The 22414-nt window shown below is 36.9% G+C and overlaps 1 protein-coding gene across 4 annotated transcripts in view; it reads left to right on the top strand.

Annotated features, from left to right (window-relative positions):
* NELL2 (neural EGFL like 2) overlaps nucleotides 1-22414 on the top strand; it is a 513811-nt gene that overhangs the window by 292499 nt on the left and 198898 nt on the right. For all 4 annotated transcript variants that reach the window (XM_066258163.1, XM_066258164.1, XM_066258165.1 and 1 more), the window contains one exon: nucleotides 869-997. In XM_066258163.1, coding sequence (XP_066114260.1) covers nucleotides 869-997 — 129 coding nt within the window. The remainder of the gene's footprint in view (nucleotides 1-868; nucleotides 998-22414) is intronic.

The raw sequence follows: 22414 nt of genomic DNA, 5'->3' as shown, positions 1-22414 counted from the left end.
TTATTTTATCTACATGAAATACATTCTTCTAGTCTTCTCTTTTATACATGGACTGAAATGCTAATTTACTGAACAATGTAAAACTAGGGAGATAACTTATGCATCAGGCAGTTTGAAAATAGTTTGAAAGATGTATAATCATGTAATTTTCATGGATTCCAATGTTCATGCTTTTTATTTCAGCATCTTAGATATCTTTGAACAAGTCCTCCCAAGAAAAAGAGATCCTCAGAAATGACACGATTTTTGTCACCGTTTATAAAACACTCTGTTTTTCTTTCCTTTCATAAAGACTATGGAATCTGTGAAATCTTTGTAGTTCATAAAAATTTTCTCCTTTCTACTTTGCCTTACAGATGTCCAGAAAAAAATTAGAATGAAATGATGTAATTTTCATTTTTAAATGTATTTGGGATATTTTTTTAAGGAATCCAAGCTGTCTCTTTTATTTTTTAAATACATAATATGCACATTGCGTCTGGCTTGCTTTCTGTTACCCATAATTAATTAATAATGTTCCACCACTAGTTCACAGCTCACTTTCTCATGCAAATCTACATTTTGGACCCCAAGAATCTTTGTTTCAGATAATGAGAGGACTATTGTTAGAATAGTAGAGACTAGATAGCATTTATAAAGTCAGAAACGAGACATAGACTCAATTGAGGTAGAAATTAATTGAATTTACACAGGAAGAAAACTGTTTTAGAACACATAGTTTATGGTTCTGTAAACACTGGATAAAGATATCAAATTTAAAAATCATTTGGGAAAAAATAGCTTCTAAATCTAAGGAAGATATTAAGTAGATAAAGTTTATTTGCTTTGTCGTGGTTCATTTACCTTAATAAGTTCCTTTTTCTTGTAGGTTTCGACTTTTGTTCTGAAAGGCATAAGTGCATGGAGAATTCTGTCTGCAGAAATCTGAATGACAGGGCCGTTTGTAGCTGTCGAGATGGTTTTAGGGCTCTTCGAGAGGACAATGCCTACTGTGAAGGTAATCCTTGTAATGATGTGTGGCTCAGCTATATAAATTTCCTACTATTAATGCATGCATAATTTATTAATTTCCCAGGTTGTCAAGTTGATGGGCCCATTCAAAATGGTGAATTTAATTGGAAGCATATTAATCAAATAAAAATAATTATCTTTCAAATGAAAGTATTTCAGCTATCTAATATGTGTCAGACTAATAAATTTATATGGCTGGTTTCTTGAATTAGCACAATACTCCCTCTGCAAAATTGCCTTCTTTTTTTCATAATTAGATATTCATATAGTTCACATATTGACATGATTACTGTGGGCTTGCCGTTAGAACTGTAGTCAGGTTTTTCCAGACAACGTTGTGCAGCAAAGGTAATCAATGAACAGGAAGATAAAGTGCTCACTGCTATTTTTGTTTGCCACTTTAAGTAATCTCAGTGGTTGTATTCATGCTCTGCGGTATTTAGTAAATAGCTCCAGTGGAGTAAATAGTGTCCAAGTTATTTTTTAAAATCTGAACTAATATCCAAGGTAGTTTATTCTCTCGTGGAAACCATCCAAATACAGCAAGGAGGTTCTTGGCATTCATACATACTATAGCTTTAACTATTCATGAAGACTCCAGAAGTCCATGAAGTATAGTCATTTATAATTTGCCTGAGGCATAGATTTGCATCATTCTCATTAAGTGTGTGACTAGTTAGTGGGCCTTGCAAGTAAGAACACTGATAAGGTGGTGTTTGGGCATTTGAAGGGTTCTAGACTTACCCTTTCCAAATGTCAAGAATGTGTTATCGGTCCTTGGTGATAGAAAACCACCGAAGTATAAGCAGGTTTGGTTACATAGTGATTTATTGGTCATTAGGAAACCAAATTCTATTGTTTCCCTTAGTTTTCAATAGATTTTTTTTTTCTGCCTTAAATGTCAGTATTTATTTTTTTTTAGATTGGCATATTTTCCCAAAGTACTTCTTTAAATGCTTCTGATTCAGTTTAGAAGAGACTATTCCATTTTTGCCTAAGGAAGAACATGTGGCTTCCCTTACCCATTTCTAATGGATATTTATTTAAAATTCCTCGCTTTGAAAGGTTTTATTTAAGAAATGGATTTCAGCCTGCCTGGGCAGTGATACAGTAGGTAGAGCATTAGCCTGGGATGCTGAGGACCCAGGTTTAAAACTCTGAGGTTGCTGGCTTGAGTGTGGGCTCATAGACATGACCCAATAGTTGCTGCTTTGATCCAAAGGTCACTCACTGGCTTAAAGACCAAGGTCGCTGGCTTGAGCAAGGGGTCATTGACTCAGCTGGAGCCTCCCCCCCCCCACATCAAGGCATGTATGAGAAGCAATCAGTGAACAACTAAGGTGCCACAAGTATGAGTTGATGCTTCTCATCTTTCTCCCTTCCTGTCTGTCTCTCTCTACTCTCTCTAAAAAAAATGAATTTTAGGCTACTTAGTAAAAGAATGTATTTTTTATTACAATATTTAAGATTTCTAATATGTAATAATCCCCACTGATACTGTTAATGTGTATAATATGAAGCCACATAATATAAATTTATATGATACCTCTTTTTTAATTGTAATTTATGATTATTTTTTATTGTGAGCTGCCACTTTTGTTGTTGTTAAGTATATTCACTCATGTAATAAATATTTAGTGAACACCTACTTACTGTATACCAGCCATTTTTTAGGACTGGGTAGTAAATAGTAAGTAAGACTGATAAGGTTCCTGTGCTCAGGAGCTTACAGTCTAGGGGGAGACCAAGAATATGTGAGTAACTCCTGATACAGAGAAGGTAATTTCAGGTAGTAATAAATAATGGGAAGAACGTGAAACAGGATGATGTGATAGAGAGGGATTAATTTAGATGGGATGGTCAGGGGAAGCCTCTGGGGCTGGAGGAGGGAGGTTGGCAGTTCACAAGAGATTTGATGATAAGGAAACTGCATAGAAATAGCTGGAACAGAGCATTCCAAAAAGAAGGAGTAGCAAGTAGAAAGACCTTAAATGGGAACTACTTTCATTGTTCTAAAAACAGTAACAAGGATAATGTGATGAAGCAATTAAGTATTAGGTATCAGATAATGTAAAGTGGCTTATAAGGGTTTTAGATTCCTCTCAAGTAGGGTAGTGATGTGCTCAGATTTGTAAAGGATAGTTCTGCCTGCAATGTTTTAAATGAAAGATTGGCAGAAAAAAACAAGAACTACATGATTCCATACATTGGTGGAACATAAAAACGAGACTAAGAGACATGGACAAGAGAGTGGTTGTTACCAGGGGTGGGGGGAGGGAGGACGCAGGAGGGAGGGAGGGAGAGAGTTAGGGGGAGGGGGAGGGGCACAGAGAAAACTAGACAGAGGGTGACGGAGGACAATCTGACTCTGGGTGAGGGGTATGCAACATAATTTAATGACAAGATAACCTGGACATGTTTTCTTTGAATATATGTACCCTGAAATATTAATGTCATCCCATTAACATTAATAAAAATTTATTTAAAAAAAAAATGAAAGATTGGGCTGGATGTGGTGGGATAACAGAAGTGTAAACAGGAAGACTGGTTAGATGGCTGTTATAGTAGTCTAGGCAAAGGGTTTTCTTGGTGGCCTGGATTAAGAAAGTACTGAGAGAGGTAAAGAGGGGAAAGTATGTTCATGGAATGTTTGAAAGTAGAGCCACTATGAATGGATCATACTGAAAAATAGTTTGTAAATTGCTTCACAATATTTGTCATTTAAAGATGTAATCTTCTTTGCCTGACTGGTGGTTGTGCAGTGGGTTGAGAGTCTGCCTGGGACTCTGAGGGCTCTGATTTGAAACCCGGAGGTCACCGGCTAGAACACGGGCTTGGTAGCTCGAGCACTGGTTTTCCAGCTCGAGCGTGAGATCATCAACATGATCCCAAGATTGCTAGCTAGAGCCCAGAGGTTGCTGGCTAGAAGCCCAAGTCATTGGCTTGAAGCCCAACGTTGCTGGCTTGAAGCCAAAGGTCACTAGCTTGAGTAGGGGTCACTGGCTCAACTTGAACCTCCAGCCAAGGCATGTATGAGAAGCAATCTATTAAAAAAACAGTAACACTAAACTAACGTGATGCTTCTCATCTCTCTCCTCCCCCACATTCCTGTCTCTCTCTAAAAATAAACAAACAAAATAAATAAATTTTGTTTATTATTGGGAAAGAAGGGAATTTCCTAGGTGAAACAAATAAATAAATAAAAAGATGCAATCTTTAACAGTTAAGAAAATGATGGAAAAACTTGGTTTACTATAGAGATCTTGAAGTTTTTATACATGAGGACATATAATATATATTTATATTGTTATTCATGTCAGTGGGCTTTGCAGTATTCTGATCAAATTTGGTATACTTTTCATTTTGGTACTGTTACTAACTTTAAGGATGTTTTGACTTCTTAGAAGCAACATTTAACATTCTTTATGCAATTGTACAGTTGTTTATCAGCGGGTCTTACAGAGTTCTGGTCCTCTAAGAAATTAGAATTTTCATTACATACCAAAATAAGCAAGTGGTAATTTATAAGTAATATAAATTTTATTTACTAAGTCTGTGGGGTGTTTAACTGATATGACCATAATTCAGACAATCGATTTTTACTACAGTTTACTTGATCAGAGTTAAAACAGCACTGGTAGATGTTGAAGTTTATTTATTCATTTGACAAGTATTCATTGAATCTTACTTTGTTCAAGGCTAGGCTAGTGGTGAAATAGAAAATACGATGTAATGATTGATATTCTCCAGGCAAGAAGATAATAAACAGATCATTACACCAAAGAACATTCAGTTGCACATGTGGCAAATGCCCTGAAAGAGAAATAGGTTCACAGGATCTGATCTGGATGGGTGGTCGTGCTTGAAGAAAAGAGATTTTTTCTGCTATCTGAAAATGAAGTAAAAAGCAGCCAGGGATGTACGTACGGGTGGGAAAGAAGGGAATTTCCTAGGTGAAAAAATCAGCGTGGCTCAAGGCTCTTAGGTGGAAAGCGGTACTTTGTAAGAACTGAAGGAAGGCAGAGGTGCCTGATGAAATCGATGGTGAGAAGCAGGTCCCTGAAGGGCACAATGAAAATGAAGAGTTTCATGATAAGAACAAGGGGAAACCAATGAAAGGTTTGAAGTCCAGGAGTGCCCTGACCCTATTTGTGAAGGCAGAGATTTTGTTGATACGCCCGTAAGCTAAGGAACACCAAAGATTTCCAGCAAAGCACCACAGTAAGGCAAGAGGTGTGGAATAACTTGTCCTTCACAGCCCTCGGGCAGAACCAGCCCTCCTACATCTTGACTTTGGACTATGAGCCTACAGAATGCTGAGACAAATTTCTGTACTTGCGCCTCCAGTTTGTAGTACTTCACATGGCCCTAGCAAACAAAGACAATCTGAAAGAAACACTTTTTGCTTTTTCATTTAACCATGATTTAATTATTTTTCTGAACTGCTTAATTTTTATTATTTGAAGAAATTCTTGATGGATTAAATGCACATAAATTTAATTTTTCATATCATTTTAAAAATATGATTGAAGAATTAGTACCTTGTCTAGTTGTTATATACATAATTATATATTATTTGTTAAAGGGATCCATATATGTGTGTCTGTATAAATTTCTCCCACTTATATGTATCTGTGTTTTGTTTTCAAAGAATGTTTATTTTTCTTGAATTGTCTCAAACTTATAAAACAGAAACAGACAAGTAGAGATTAAGATGTATTTGTTTACTGATGGTTTGAAATGCTTAGATATGTTGAACAGATGGGGTCCTCTAGGCTACCTCAACACCAGAGCGCTATTCAGGACAAGCATTGAACTTGTTGAACGTGTTTATATTGTGTAAAAATATCTAATTGTCATACTGACTTTCATAGCTAAAAGGGGATTTGGTTGTTTTAAATCGGTATGTATAGGCCTTAAAAATTATTTTGAGTAGTGCAAAAAAAATGACTTTATTTATTTATAACAGTTATTACTTGTTAAAATTTTTGCATACTGATAAATGGCATGCATATTATAAGTACCACAAAAACTTATTCTTTTTTTCACCCATAGCATCAAAAGAAACACTGTTTCCTCCCACCTTAGTTCTCTCTTTTTAATGAAATCCTTTAACTAATGCAATCTCTTCCACCTTTTTTCTTATCCCACATTTCAGAAGATTCTAGCCCATATACAAAGTATTGTAAACATAATTTAATGAAACATATAACTTCTCTATATTTCTATTTTTTATTCTCCTTTCTTGTAAATAAGGCTATAATAAAAAAACAACACCAATTAGTAATAACCAAATGATTCTTTAGAGGCATTTAAAATGCCTTACACATACAACATCTTATTTCACCCAGCAGTTCTATGATGCAGGCACTGTTGTAATCTCCTGTTTTATGGTACAGAAAACTGAATAGCTTAGAAACGAAATGATTTGTCCTAAATCATTTGTCCGGACAGCAAACAGGAAACCCAGGAATCAAATTTTTTTCACATATCTTCAAATTTGGTGTTTTAAAATTTTTACTACTTTTTTAAAACACATACAACATAATTTATTATATAAAGAATAAGAAAAGCAAAACTGTTACATTGTTTAAAGAAATATATATAGATGATAAAGTACATACATAACAATAAGAGAATAATTTTTGTAAAGGCATGTTAGTGAATAATTCTTGGAGCAGTGGTGGGATTCAAATAATTTAACAATCGGTTCTTTGCCCTAATGACCGTTTTAAGGATAAAAAAAGATCTACTGAAAGGTAGTTTATTATTTCATGCATTTAATATTTAAATAAGAACAATAAAAGAGGTACATAAAACTAGATTATAAGAGTTTTAAAAATTGATGAAAAAGTATTAAATAATACCAACAAAAACAATAAAACTATTATTTATGTTATTTTTGTATTGCTTCTCAATTGGCATCCTCACTTGCAGTATTTTTCATCTATGGATGGAATGAACATTATTATGGGCACTTAGAATACACTGTTGCACAGATGAACTTTAAAAACGAGTAGAGAATGTAAATTTGTGATTTCCACATTGAGAGACTGCCCAGGCACCCTCCTTAGAGAGAACCCTGATTACAAGTGCCATTTTAACAACCAGTTCACCAAACTCAACAAAAAATTACGTATCGGTTCTGCTGAACCAGTGCGAAACGGCTGGATCCCACCACTGTCTTGGAGTAGGGAGAAGATTATGACTAAAATTGAATGTATGGATAGGCTTCTGAAGTGTGAATGTATTCCATAAATGTATGTTTTATAATTATTTGTTATATTGCACAATATAAACATAAAACTTTTAAATGTATAATATCACAAACAATTCTTGAAAGCAGAAAATAGCTCATAAAATTAGAATAGCAGGATTTCCTTTGTATGCACGTGTCTGTGTGTATATTCACATACACTCATATAATAATTATTTCTTATTAAATTTATTGGGGTGATATTTGTTAATATATAGAATCATAGAAGTTTCCAGTGTACATTTCTACGATACATGATCTGTATGTTGCATTGTGTGCCTGCCACCCGATGTCAAACCATCTTCCATCACTATATCCTTGGCTCTCTTTCCCCCTGCCTCCACACCCCTACTCCATCCCCTCTGGTAACCACCATACTGTTGTTTGTGTCTATAAGTTTCAGTTTTATATCCCACATATGAGTGAGATAATATAGTTCTAAATTTTTACTACTTATTTTTAACTTATTAGATACCTAATCTAATTCTTATTTTTATAAATAAGAGTGGCATAGAGATTTTTCATTAGAAAGTCTTTTTTTTAAAAAAACAGTTAACTGGTTTTAAAAATGGAATGTTTTTGAAAAGAAAAAAAAATTTCTCTAGACAATCCAGAAAGCATCTCAGTTTATTTTCATCAGTATACAGTGTGGTTTCCTCAACCTGGTTTTTTAGAGTGTGATTCAAGCTGCATCAGAATCACCTGAGTAGCCTGTTAAAAATGCATGTTCCTGGATGCAACCTTAATTTTCCTTAGATAAGTCAGAGTCAGGTCTCAAAAATCTCCATTTTTACACGTTTCATAGGTGGTTATGTACATTGATGTTTGAAAAGTCTATTTTAGACTAACTTTATATTGACATCTTCCAAGGATGAATTTTCAAAACTTCATTATTTTTTAGTCTTTAGTTAATACGCTTCTGCCTAGAAAGATGAATTGTTGAGCCTGTTGGGTCACGTATTCCTGTGCATCACAGTGGTGTTATTTTAAACCATAATTCTCAGCCATAGCACTACTGACATTTTGTTATGGAGGACTCTTTGTTATGGGAGCTGTCCTGTGCATTTCAGGAGGTTTAGCAGCATCCTTGGCCTCTTCCCTGTAGATGCCAGCTGCACGCCTGCCTGTGTCCCCACCACTCCCAGCTGTGATAACAAAAATGCCTTTGGACATTGCCGAATTTCCCCTGTAGGGAAGAATTCTTCCCTGTTGAGAAACATTGGTTTAAGCTAAGGAAAAGGAACATGGCTACGTGTGAGTGTGATGCATACCCCCAGTGTCTGTTTTGTTTGATGCTCTCTAGGCTTTTGGCTTTATGCCAAGAATGAAGAGGGGTTCATGTACAAGCATGCATGTAAGAGTTGCCTGGATCCTTGGGCTAGTTTTCACACTGAATGGTGGGAGAGACATAATGGGATGATAGGGAAAAGAATCAACTCATAATATAAACAAGGCTACTGTAGGGCTTAGGTCCCAACGAACAAAACAAAATTAGGGAGGACACTTTTTTTCCCTGTTTTGAGTAGCTCTGAACGTGCTGTGAAGACAAGGCAGTGCTGTGTGGTGGTGTTTCAGGAGGTTTGTAGCTTTGGGAATGGGAACTTCTTTTAAAGAGACAAATGTAGGGACACAGGATATGTACTAGCTTTGGCAGAGACTCGGGACATGGAAGAGACCTAGAGGATGCCCAGGGGCAGGGCAATAGGCAGTGATGATGAGTATGTGTTCATTTATTCCTGAGCACATAGAAATGCTCAGGGGGACACTAAGAAGTAATTGGGGAGGTGTTGAAGGGAGACCTCAGATTCACCAGCAGCTAAGGGAATTTGTATCCATAGCCTATAGCATTATTGAATTTCTGGTATGATTTTGCGTTTTCTTTGGCCCCTCTATTGCTTACCTTTGCATTTCTTTGTCATATGATATGACGGAAATATTTACTTTCTGCCAAGGTTAGATAAGTATAAATATTTATGATTGTTACTCTTGCTAGTCAATTGTTTCAATGCTGAAAAGCCAATCAGAACAAAGACTTATTTTGTATATATTCCCTGTGCATAAAAAAGTCATTCCGGTACCTGAGTGGATATTTTGTGGATTTATATGTGCAACCACCTGTAATTACTTTTTAAAATACATGTCAGAAGAACTTTGGTGATTTAATAGACACATTAATGTAAATTGTTTAAATTGTCAAATAAAAATCTTTCCATTTTTGACAAATGGGAAAAGTTCTGATGTTATGAAAGAAGATTACACAATGGAAAGAAGATTACACAAAAGAGCTGAATTTTATTCTTACCTTTGCTATTTTACTAACTGTGGGAATATGTGTAAATTACTTAATATCGTTGAGTCTCAGTCTCTTCATTTATAAAATGGGGAGACTTTGTCTCATGAAGTTGGTGGAGAGTAGAGGATAAATAAGATTAAGTATGTAAAAATGCTTCCCAGAAAAATACATCTTTCATAAAAATTAGCTGTTAAACTTGTTCTTCTCACACATATTTATTACTACCAGTATGTCAGTCATTTCATATCACATGAATAATTTTTTAAACTAAGATATTACACCATTATTATATTGAAAGCTTGAGGTAACAGTATCCTTAGAGTCTATACAATGACATTATGTTCTATTTTAAGCCAATTACAATAAGATCTGTGGCTACTCCAGTAACTAAGTTACCATGGTTTATTTCCAGACTCAAACCACTTTATGCCTAATTCCTTTCTCATATGAATAATATTCTAGCCAGTTCTTCAATATAGAGTATATATTATTCATCCTCATTTGCACATTATGTGATAAGATTTTAACTAACTTTGGGCATTCATGTTATTTTTCTATAAATGCAAAGCACTTTAAAATACTTGATTATTAATATGCATGTACTTGTTTATTATTATCAGGGAGAAAGTGTCTGCTTAGAATTAAACAATTCACTTTAAATTAATTATAGGTGTCTTGGGTAAAGCAGCAGTTCATTATCATTTTTTCATTTAAAAAATGAAAATTAATTTTTAAGCCGCTTCCATAGAAAAGAATTCATTTGAAGTGATAAAAGGCATCATATGACTAAAATTTTTAATAATTCAATTGATATAGAAAGTCTTTTTGCAACTTCATTATGTTTAAGGTCAAGTATAGTTTAGAGATTAAATTATAAATATCAGCTCTATCTTGCCTTCCAAGAATTTCAAGTCATATATTCTAGTTATATTTGTTAAAAGTGTTTAAGTCAGTGAACAAATACTTGCTTGAGATGAAACACAACTATTAGCATTCCTTTTACAATTCTCTTCATCCCCCTATGTGTTTATTAGCTTTCAAAAAGAAGAATCAATTTTGATATAAAATAAGGTAATCATGTGCATTACTAACATCTGAAATAAAGGCTTGGAGATTATGTAATGGAAGTTTGAGCACGATTAGTGGTAGAAAAACAAGATAGCTAGAAATATATCAGGATTGCCTAAATAAAACACATCCAAATTTGATTCAATGGTCCTGATAGGATGTTTGGGATCTGTTGTTAAACATGTGATGCTGTAAATAAAAATGGTCATAGCATCAAACATTGGAATAACTGTTAGTTTTATTATTAATATTATGAATAGAAATAAGGATGTTTTTAGGGAACAACAATAGTTGTGGATTGCAGGGAACAGTTAGGCACAAATTAAGTGAATGTGACAGAGAGGAGTGAGAGATCTTGGTTTGTATAGACAAACAACTATTTTTGAGCAGAAAAGAGCCCCATGTATTTGGACAGTGGGAAATTGGTGCTACTGTTAATGAACATGAATCACTGGGTATGAGGCAACCACATTATGGTTCTAATTTCACCTCCTATTCATTGGTATGATATAAAAATAGATTCCCTAAGACTTTAATAATACATACAAATATTTTTATTTTTAATTTTTATTCCATTTTAAATTTCTGCCAAGTAATTTTTCTTTAATATGAAGATTGTGTTCCAAGATTATTTTTACAGATTGTTCATACTGTTTTTTTAAAGGCACTTTATTTAGAGCAGTTTGTGTGTGTGCGTGTGTGTGTGTATGTGTGTGTGTGTGTGTGTGTGTGTGTTTGAAGAGAGAAGTGGGGAGAGGCAGACAGACTCTGGCATGCACCCCACTGGGAACCACCCAGCATGCCCTCCAGGGGGCAATGTTCGGCCCCTCTGGGGTGTTGCTCTGCTACAACTGGAGCCATTCTAGCGCCTGAGGTGGAGGCCATGAAGCCATCCTCAGTGCCCAGGTGAATTTTGCTCCGATGGAGCCTTGGCTGTGGGAGGGGAAGAGCGAGATAGAGAGAAAGGAGAAGGGGAAGGGTGGAGAAGCATATGGGCGCTTCTCCTGTGTGCCCTGGCTGGGAATCGAACTCGGGACTTCCACACGCCAGGCCAACACACTACGCTGAGCCAACCAGCCAGGGCCAGATTGTTCATATTCTTTTTTTAATTTTTATTTTTGTGACAGAGACTGAGAGATCAGAGAGAGGGATCAGAGAGATCAGAGACTGAGAGATCAAAGAGAGATGAGAAGCATCAATTCTTTGTTGCAGCACCTTAGTTGTTCATTAATTGCTTTCTCATATGTGCCTTAATTGGGGGGCTACAGCAGACTGAGTGACCCTTTGCTCAAGCCAGCGACTTTGGGCTCAAGCTGACGAGCCTTGCTCAAACCAGATGAGCCTGCACTCAAGCTGGCAACCTCAAGGTCTCGAACCTGGGTCTTCCACGTCCCAGTCTGATGCTTTATCCACTGTGCCACCGCCTGGTCAGGCAGATTGTTCATATTCTTAAATAAGAATGTGATGGTGGAGAAATGGAACTGAAACTGTAAAACCTATCTTTATTTATACTGAGTTGTTGTGAGGTCATACCTCCTAATTAACATTAAACATTGATTAATATTGGCAAAGTTAGCAATGCAATTTAGTCACTAATTTATGTGTGAATAAGCCATTGGAAATTGAAGTGGCTCCATGTTTTTCATGCAAACACTGATGTAATGTTTAATCAAATAACTCTGAGTAGGCTGCAATTTGGATACAATTTGAAACTTGTTTTTGACAAATATATATTTATAAAATTAAATTTTAATATTAACAATACCAATCTGCCGCCTTTGAAAGAATGCCATTCAACTTGATGAACTTTCAAATTCAACACGACAGGGCGATTTTTCAAATGAGCCTGTCCCCTAGTTTCAAGCAAGTTGGATTCAGCCGAAACAGCTTTCTGATTAGTTGTAAGTACAACAAAAAGTACAGAAGTAGAGACAGGTGGAATTCCTTGGCCCAAGAGGTTAGAAAGATACTGAGGAGGAATTGGGACTTCATCTGGGCCATGAAGAGTGAATTCAATTTGGATTGGCAGAGAAGAGAGAGCAAAGAGAAAGAGCAAGTTGTTTTGGAGTTTTTCTGCCGCAGGAGGCTTTTATCCAGTAATGCTTGTAGATTGAACTGCAAAGATAAGGACCAGATTGTGGAGGAACTGGGTTGTATGGAGAGATCCTACTCTAGGTTTGTCAATCACAAGCTTACAGCAAACATTTGGAAAACTCAACTTTGAACAGGTTCCTTGGCTGTGAAAGGGGGGTAGGTCTATCTGTTCCCTGTAGGTTGCAGGGTTATTGCACAAATTAACTTGTACATATGAACATGCACTGTGAAGAATCAAAGTGTTATAAAAATGTCAAGTGGTAGATCTACATGGTTACCAACCTTACCTGGGTGCTGTGCTCTACCTGGTAATTTTACTGTGCATCCCAGCTCAGTTTTTTCTCATTCCCAACATTGATTATCACAGACCTCCATCATTCCCTGTAAACTTTTTGGCTCTACTCATTCTCTTGTATTCAGCATATACTTTCTTTACCAGAAAAACAGAAAACATAAACAAAGACTTCCTCATCTTTCTCCTCCCACCCTACAAAAACCCACATGCTTCACATTCGTCCATTCTTCCCTCTCCCCGGTCTCAGTGGAATAGATAGAACTCCTCCTATGAGTAATGGGTCCATCTGAGTACTGAGCCTCACCTCTTCTTCATTAGAGGAAACTTGCTTCTATGATCCCCTCAACTTCTTTCTATTCACTCTCTCCCACCAGTATTTAAATATGATCAAGTTTCTCCCTAAACCCCACACCCTCTTCTAGCTTTTGTGTTATTGCCCCTTTTCCCCTTTATGGTCAAATTTCTTAAAGGTGTGATCTCTTTTCAATGTCTATTTCTTCAAGTTAGATGCTCTCCTTAACCCACTTAAGTCTAGATTTTTCATCCCATATCCCCTCCAAACTGCTCTGACCAAGGTCACTGATAACTTTCATATTGTTAAATCAGACATCTTTCAGTTTGTGTCTTGCTTGACCTTTGGGCAGCAATTAATTCTATTGATCACTCTTTTCTTCAAACACTTATTTACCTGTCTTCATGATACTACCTTGTATTGATCAGGAATCAGAGCTGTAAACAACAGAATTCACTCTGCAGTTTAAACAGAAGAGGAATATATTGAGGAAGGTTAGGTAGCTCACAGGTATGTGGGAGAGCAGGGTTAGATGATGTTCAGCGAAGACAACACCTATCACACCTGGGTACAAGCACACTACCTCTGTCTGTAATTGTCAAATTCTCAACTCACACAAATATTTTATACTTTTCACTGCTGACACCCAGGACTGGACTCCAGACGCTAGGCCAGTGCTTCCATCCTAAGTGCTAGATGCTTTCTCCTGTACACCTGCTGGAGGATTTCACAACCTGGCTTAGTCATAAGTTCTCCTCTGAGCTGACATTCTGCCTGAGCGCCCAGTTGCAGTCCCAGGTCACAGTCCTACGGATGCCCTAGCTGCCAAGCACAATGAAAATTTGAATTGTGACTTCTTTCTTGCGGAGATGGGGTGTTGAAAAGGTGATAGCTGATTAGCTGAACGCTATTTTGACATTTGTCTTTTTCCAGTACTCTTTTAATTTTGCTGCTTCCTGTCTGAGCAATCTTTCTCAGTCTCCTTTCTTTAATTGTCCCTTCAATACTGAAGTTCCCCAGGGATCCATTTCGATTTTTTTCTTCTCATTCTGTACCCTCTTCGTGGGTGACATTGTCTAAACCGTGACTTTAATTACCTTGAACATTTCTACTTGGATATGTCACAAGAACCTCAAATTCAACCTGCCTAAACCATACACCTCTGTCCCCCGCGTGCACGTGTATTCCTCCAGTTTCCCACACGACAGACCGACTCGGCATTCAGAGAGGAGGATGTTCTCATTGAGAGCTTCCCTCCCTCACCTGTGGAGATCCAGTCTGTCCCAGAGTGCAGTCAATTGTCGTTCCCACGTTTTTACTTTTGAATCTGCCACACTTTCTCCATGCTCACCTAGAATATTACTGTCACAGACACAGGAATCCAAATTGTCACGTGAGCTCCTCCTAGCTTCCAGTTTTGCTCTTCTCTAGTCCATCCTCTGCCTGGAAGGTAGAAAGGTCTTGCTTAGAAACTCATGTCACCTCATTCCCCCGCTTAACGCTCTTCAGAGGCAAAGCAGCCCTGCCCCATACGTGTGCTTATACGGATGTAGAGTATCTCTGGAAGGTGGCACAAGAAATTGAGAACAGTGGTTGGTTTACGTGGAGATTAGGAGTTGGGAGAACTGAGTGGCGAAGAGTCAGACTTATTGTTATTGGGCATTCTATTGGGTCTTTAAATTTTTATACCTGTGTACATATGCTGTATTAAAAATCAATTTAAAAAACTTTAATGGAATCCTGTTGATCACAGCAAAATGTCATATTCTTTTACATAGTTTATAAGACCTCCACACAAAACAGTCCCTGCTTACTTCATTAGCCACATCGACTGTTTTGCTAGTCTTGGAATGTATCGAATTCTCTCCAGCATTTGCACATAGTCCTTGTTTGAAATGCTTTGTTTTTTGTCCTGTCCCACCTGGATAATTCTACTTTTCCCTTAGTCCTGTGCTTAGAAGTCACGTCCTCCAGGAAGCTTTGCCTTGTTGAAAGACTAGATTTCAAACTCTCACTCCCCACTCCCACCAGTTGTCACTATTCTTCTCAAACTCTCATAACATTTAAACAATTTTCCTTGTCTCTCTTTTCAGAAAGATCATAAACTCTGCAAGGATAGATACTACAGCTATTTTATTCAAGGCAATGTCGTTGATGTCAAAAATTAATATATCGGATATCGTAGGAATTCAATAAATATCACCACTTACATGAATAAACTAATGCTTTTGTGTGCTCTGCTCTTACAGTTTTTCAAATTATCTCATCTGTTCCCAAAGATATTATTTTATGAACCACACTTTGCCTCAAATTTTTCTTTTGCATGTTTCTTGGTTTATGCACACGTGCACACACAGAAATATGCATTTATTTATTTATTTAAATATAGGAATTCCAAAGCTAGGAATAATATATTCTATTAATGGTAGTAAGAAAACTGATTCAGCTTTTACCCTTTTTGAAGAATGTACCATACATTTACAATAAAATATTTTTAAATGAAAGAACTATATGGTTATTATTTTGAGATGTCAAAAAAATCATGGTTTAGTAACATGATATAGTTTTTAATACATAAAAATTAATATTTAGTAACAAACTCATTAATGTCACTGACTTAAAAAACACAGTTACTGACAATTCCTTTAAATGTTGGTTTATTTGTAAATGACATTTTAATTTATTCTTTGCTAATTTTTCCCTGAGCAGCCTACTTATACTTGCAAATTTTTTATTTTAAAAAAATACTCTTATCTTCCCAAATGTTACTCTCAAATCACTTTCCAGAATTACACTTCTCAGAACTTAGTCTTTTTCTTGGTTTATGCATTAGACTGTTGTTCTCTTTGCCAACTTTGCCAAGCCAGTTTTCCACAGCTGATAGGCGAAGACTCAGCAATAACCCAAGCTGATTGGTATTAGTCTTCAGTATGTGGAATTCTTGCATTTGAGCTGCATGCCTTCAAGATTTTATTGGCTGTGCAAGAAGGCATTAGTATTCATTAACATGCTAATATATTCCTTGTATGGGGCAAAATGAGATAAATGCTATAGCCTTAGAAATACTGCATGCTTTTTTTTTTAATGGCATCCATAGAAAAACATTAGATGGGGAAGCTGGGTTGCATGGCAGAGCACACAGGAGACGGCGCATTGTGCCCGAGTACCCACTGCCTCCACGCTTAGTCTGGAGACCAGTCTATCGGCCAGAAGGAACATTAACTTGGGACCTGGGGTCTGGAAACAGTGTTATTATTGCCGCTCATTAACTTTAAACTTTTGCTCTAAGAGGGATTTTCAGAAAACACAAATCCGATTCAATTATTCCTTTCCTAAAAGCGTTCCCATTTCACATAGGGATGAAGTCCCAAATTTTCATGTGACTCATGAAAGCTTCATGATCCGATTCCTGCTACCTCTTTAACTTGTCTCTGGCATCTCTGGGCCTCCATTTCTTCCATCGGAAATGACTGATGTTAGGTGAGATGATTTCTAAAATACCTTTCAGGTCTAAAAATCAATGATTCTCAGTAATTACAAAGTTGCCCTCAGCTTTCAGATAGGATAAAAAAGAACTGATAAATTCATAAATACCTGTTTCTAAGACAGATCAACTTGAATTATCCTAAAGCAAAAGAAGTTGTTCAAGTATAAAAAATGCAGTTTACTTCTGCTGTTTAAGTTTGATGGACCATGACTGTGTATCCTGCAGAATTCTGGAGAATCAGATTCTCTACTGCAACCACACACATCATGCTCTCTTTGTTAAAACTGTAAAGTATGAAGGCCAGTAATGATTTCGAAACTCTAATCTTTGCTTTTATGGATAAAAGAATTAATGTCCAGAAAGATGAAATGCCTTTTGGGTTTATAATAGAGCCAAAGGCTAGAATCCAGTGGGTGTCCTTATTCCCACTGCAGTGTCCTTCCACTGTACAGGCCTGTTTATCATGATGGCTCCTGTTCCATGTTCATAGAAAAAACCCATGTCTGTGGAACCGGTGGGCAGTTAGAAAACTTTACTACTAACAGAAATACAAAAATGGGCGGTAGGTATAAAAAGGTTGACTACCCCAGTTCTAGAACAAGGCCTCTATCCTCCTGAATCTTATATTCCAATATAAATAGACAACAGACATATTAACAAATAATTTAATAAGATACTTTGGATACTTTCAGAGACTGATAAGTAATATGGAAGAAATTAGTTACTTTAAGTTTAGTAACCACCTAAGACTTAGATTTTTATTGGTTCATGAACATTTTTCTCTTCTTAATCATATCTCTCTTATGAACTCCGCAATTGCACCATCTTATGCACTCTTGTGAGGTTTATTTTTCTGTTGTCATTTCCCCAGTCCCTTCCCCCTAATTGTTTTCATGTCTTCATGTCAGAGCAAATAAGTTATCTTTCTCATATTTGTTAGACAATGAAGTGTAGTCACATTGTGTCTCCTATCCCATAACTGTATATTTATTTCTTCTTTCTGTGCAAACTTTAATCAAGGGGAATGCTCAGTTTCTTAGCATTTTCTGGTTTCCTGCCTATGCTATCCACACTAGACTTGCATCTCTACCCTGCTCCATTCGTCTTGGAGATTCTCTACGTGACAGGAAACTCTCTTCTGTTGCAGCCCCCTCCAACTCTGTGCAAGTCTGTCACTTTATGCCTACTTCTTCAAAACCCATCCTGAGCCCTGCTACACCATCAGATTTTTCTTGTTTTTTTCTGCCCTTAATCATCAACCTTCCTCTGAACACCATTCCTTGTACTGTATGCTTTCTTTTCTTTTCTTTATTTTTATTTTCCTCTTACCACATTATATCTCATGTTTTTATTCATATAATTATGTTTTGGCTTCTTAGTTTTATTATCAGTTCCTCAGGTTGGGGGATGAGAGACTTTTAAAATGATTTATATCACCAAATACGCATTTCCAGATTTGTTCTACATTAATAGGCACTCAGCATAATCAAACACTGTGTTAAAAAAAAAGTTGGTTGTTGCTGACTTAATGCACAGGGTATATGTTTCTGTTTTATAGTATGCCTCACTTTATAACATTATCATTTGAGTGTTATTTCTCTAGCTAGAATTTGTGTTTGTTGCCTAATGTAGAACTTTGGCATAGAACATGCCCATTGTATAGTTGGTGAATAAAGGAAGGACGTTTTTGAAAAACAATTAGATATTTGTTCCTGTTCATTGTAAATTTAAGGAGAAGGATGGGGGAAACCTAGTAATATAATGGTCCAGAAACTTATTTGACTATGTAGTACTCTGTTTTCAAGGAACCATGAATCTCTTTAGAGGTAGTGCTCTCCAAAATGCAACCTGAAACATGAAGGCGCCTAACTGCATGATAATGATGATGATGATATTACTGTTTCCTGGATTGAAAGCCCTATTAAGACAAGATGAACTCTCTTTGTACTAAATTTTGGAAAGGATGTTAAAAGCCATGCCATCCAGCAAGGCACCCTTTGCTGGAATCCCATCGCATGTTCAGCTCGTGTTTGAATATTTGGCAGGAAGCTGTCTTCGGTGGCAGCTCTTCCCAACCTGGTGCAATTCTCTCTGCATAGGAGAAAGGTTACACACACGTGCACATGCACGTACACGCACACGCGCACGCAATCCCCAGTGTTACCCACTCATGATGTAATTCTAACTTTGGGGTCATCAGTGTGACTCAAAATCCAGGAAAGTGACTTGGACTGAGAAAACATTCAGAGAATGGAATTGAATTGTGAGACTGTTTGAATTAGGATTGGGAACTAAAGTATACCCTGAACTAAATTTGAACATGATTTTTCTTCAGGTTACTTTTTAGTCTTGCCATTTTTGTGGCTGTGAGTACCTGCATATGTAAACGGAAATGATAACTATGTAGCTTTGCAGTTTTAGTGTGTAAATGTGGCTCTTTGGGGAGCTTGGGGTATGTGATATTTAAAAAGGCAGCTGGCAATTAGGTATGCAGTGTTGAGGTGATATGGTTTGATAGTTTACTTCTTTCCACTACACAATAATGCTTCAGGAAATAGGTGTGATATTTTGTTATCTCTTGGTTATGAACCCGATATGTCTATATGATCCAGATCCTTTAAGTTCCTAAAAGGCTTTTCATTAAATAAGTTCCTTGTTTTTGCTTTACAACCCAACTTTGCATTTTATCTGACCACATGATTGCTTAACAGGGCAATTTCTATCAAAGGAAGCTGGATAGGGCAGTGTCTCCCAACAGTCTGGCATGTGAACCCAACAACAAACAACCATTAGAGTAATACCCTTTCATAAATTATCTCTGTGTATCTCATAAACCAACTTAGCCAATAACTTGTAGCTGTAAATAGGGTCAAAGAAATAAAAATGACCTTAATTCACTGTCTCCTTTCCCCATCTCCTCCTATAGTATTTTATTACTCTCCAAATAATCCTTTCCTTCAGTATTCTTGGAAGAGATCTGGGATGATTCACCTGTACTTTTAAGTTTGATTTTCCAGGTATGGTACCCACTGCTGGGCTAGGTATCCTTCTCTAGGATATTGTTTGGAGAAAGGGGACAGTGCCTTACATAGCTAGTGCTTGCTCCAGCTGGGACTCAGTCCTGCTCTAGGCACTGAAGTTACTTCCTTGGCTCTACCAGGATCTATGGCCTCTCACTGGGAACTACTCTTCTGTTGAGGGGACGCCACAGTGTATTCAGTAATTCTTCCCCCTGAGAACCAAGGTGTCTTCACGGAGTTATGTTCGTTATATTGGGCTTGTTTATCCCCAAAGGTAAATTCTTTATGCCTTTGTTTACATGAACTGTTCCATAGCCATCCTTCTAGCTCCCAGACTGAAGCCCTGCCATGGCTCTCAGTAACTTTCACGTCTCCACAGCAACCTCTTGGAGGGTGGAGCTGAGCACATCAGGGATCACACGTCATTCCTATTATGATCTTAAGACCCTGGAAGTGAATGAGTTTTCATCATATTTCCCCACATTGCTTGTAGTTTGTTTTCTGAACTGTAATTGAATTGCTATTTTCTTTGCAGACCAGTGCAAACATTTAGGAGTAGCATGTTACCATGAAAAGAGTATTATCCTAGAAGTCAGAAAATCTGAGAGTCATTCTTAGGTTTTCCTTAAACTAGTCTTTGAAGCATTTGTGCATACACTTCAAAGCATTTATTGACCCCATAATGTCTTAGACACTGTACAAGGTATTGTGAACACAAAGAACAAATTAAATACTCAGTTATTCTTAATCCTGGTTATGCATTAGACCAGAGATTATCATATTATGATCTGTAGGCCAAATCTTACTTGCCATATATTTTGGTAAATTAAGTTTTATTGGAACATTGTCAGGCTAATTTATATGTGTGTGTGTGTGTTTGTGTGTGTGTTTGTATGTGTGTGTATGTGTGTGTATTGCAAGGGTCCCCAAACTTTTTTCACAGGGGGCCAGTTCACTGTCCCTCAGACCGTTGGAGGGCCAGACTATAAAAAATACTATGCACAAATCCCTATGCACACTGCACATATCTTATTTTAAAGTAAAAAAACAAAACGGGAACAAATACAATATTTAAAATAAAGAACAAGTAAATTTAAATCAACAAACTGACCAGTATTTCAATGGGAACTATGCTTCTCTCACTGACCACCAATGAAAGAGGTGCCCCTTCTGGAAGTGCGGCGGGGGCCGGATAAATGGCCTCAGGGGGCCGCATGCGGCCCGCGGGGCCGTAGTTTGGGGACCCCTGGTGTATTGTTTAGGGTTGCTTTCATGCTACATCAGAGTTAAGACATTGCAACAAAAGATTCTATGACTCCTAAAGCCTAAACTATTTAGTAGCTGTTTTTATACTGAAAAATTTTGCTGGCTCCTACATTAGATTTATCATGGATAAAATAAAAAATAAAAATTATTACATGTGCTTCACCAAGAAAGTTAAATTAGAATTTGCAGTGGGAGTTGGGAATTGTCCCAAGAACTAATGTTTTTGAAAGTATCCCAGAAATAATGTGCAGCCAGAGAGAAAAAACATGAATAGATGATCCTTACCCTAGAGGAATAGATATGTTTCACTGAGGGGAGGGGGCTCACAAAAATTAAAAAGGTACAATGGGTGGATCTAAAATATAAACTTTTACAAACTTCCAAGGGAACATTTTATTCATTAGGGAAGTTTTCACAGAGAGATACTTAGATTCTTGACAGATGCGCCCATTGGTGGACAAGCTCCACAGGGCTGTGGTAAGGAGAGGAGTGGAGAGAATAGCACAAGCAAAGACACATAGCGTGAAGGAGCACAACCCATTCAAGAAATAATCATAACCTCGGTGTGGCCAGAGCACTGAGAGCGAAAAAAAAAAAAGTCATAAGAGATAAAGGCAGACTAGTAAGGGCCAAGCTGGGAAGAGCTTTGAATGATAAGAGGTTTGGAATTTATTGTTTTGACTTTTATTTAGAAGTTGAATGGAAAATTGAGTCTTTCTAGGCTTTCCATCTGTAAAAAATGCAGTCAGCTCAGATCATTGCCAAGAGGCCTCTGCCCATAAAGAACAGCTTCCTGAGATTGTGTCAGTTACTTTTTTTTTATACTGTCAGGTCTGGGAACACAGGTAAGGTTATATGAATAACACAACTTCTGTAATAGTGGCTCGCCTGCCTATCTCCGATAATTGATCCATTTCTTTTAATAGTACCAAGGAGGGCAATGCTACTTTGTGGATTTGCCACAAGGATTTGAGAAAGCCGACTTCTAGAAGAGAAATACCTTGCCTGGCCAGTGCTTTGAAGCCCTTAATAAAGAGTATTACACAATGATAAAAGTCTGTGAAATACTTTATGTTCCATGCAGAGAGGAGCTATAAAATGGGGACAGTTTTATTGTCTAAATTCACATTCTTCCCAATTAGTACTAGTGCCTATTATGGCTTCACATTTGTAAGTCTTTATATTCTAAATCTGGTGTGTGAATTGCTAAAGAAGTTCCTCAACATGACATCTTATTTTACTATTTTACAGCCTCTCATTTCCATCAGGTCTCTACATTGTAATTTCATCTGTTCAGACACTCACTGGGACAGCTATATCTCTACTTGTATC

This window comes from Saccopteryx bilineata, chromosome 2 (genome assembly GCF_036850765.1).
Source record: "Saccopteryx bilineata isolate mSacBil1 chromosome 2, mSacBil1_pri_phased_curated, whole genome shotgun sequence".
In the NCBI taxonomy this organism is placed as follows: domain Eukaryota; kingdom Metazoa; phylum Chordata; class Mammalia; order Chiroptera; family Emballonuridae; genus Saccopteryx; species Saccopteryx bilineata.
Note: the sequence above shows the minus strand (reverse complement) of the source record. Positions and strands in the feature narration are given on the sequence as shown.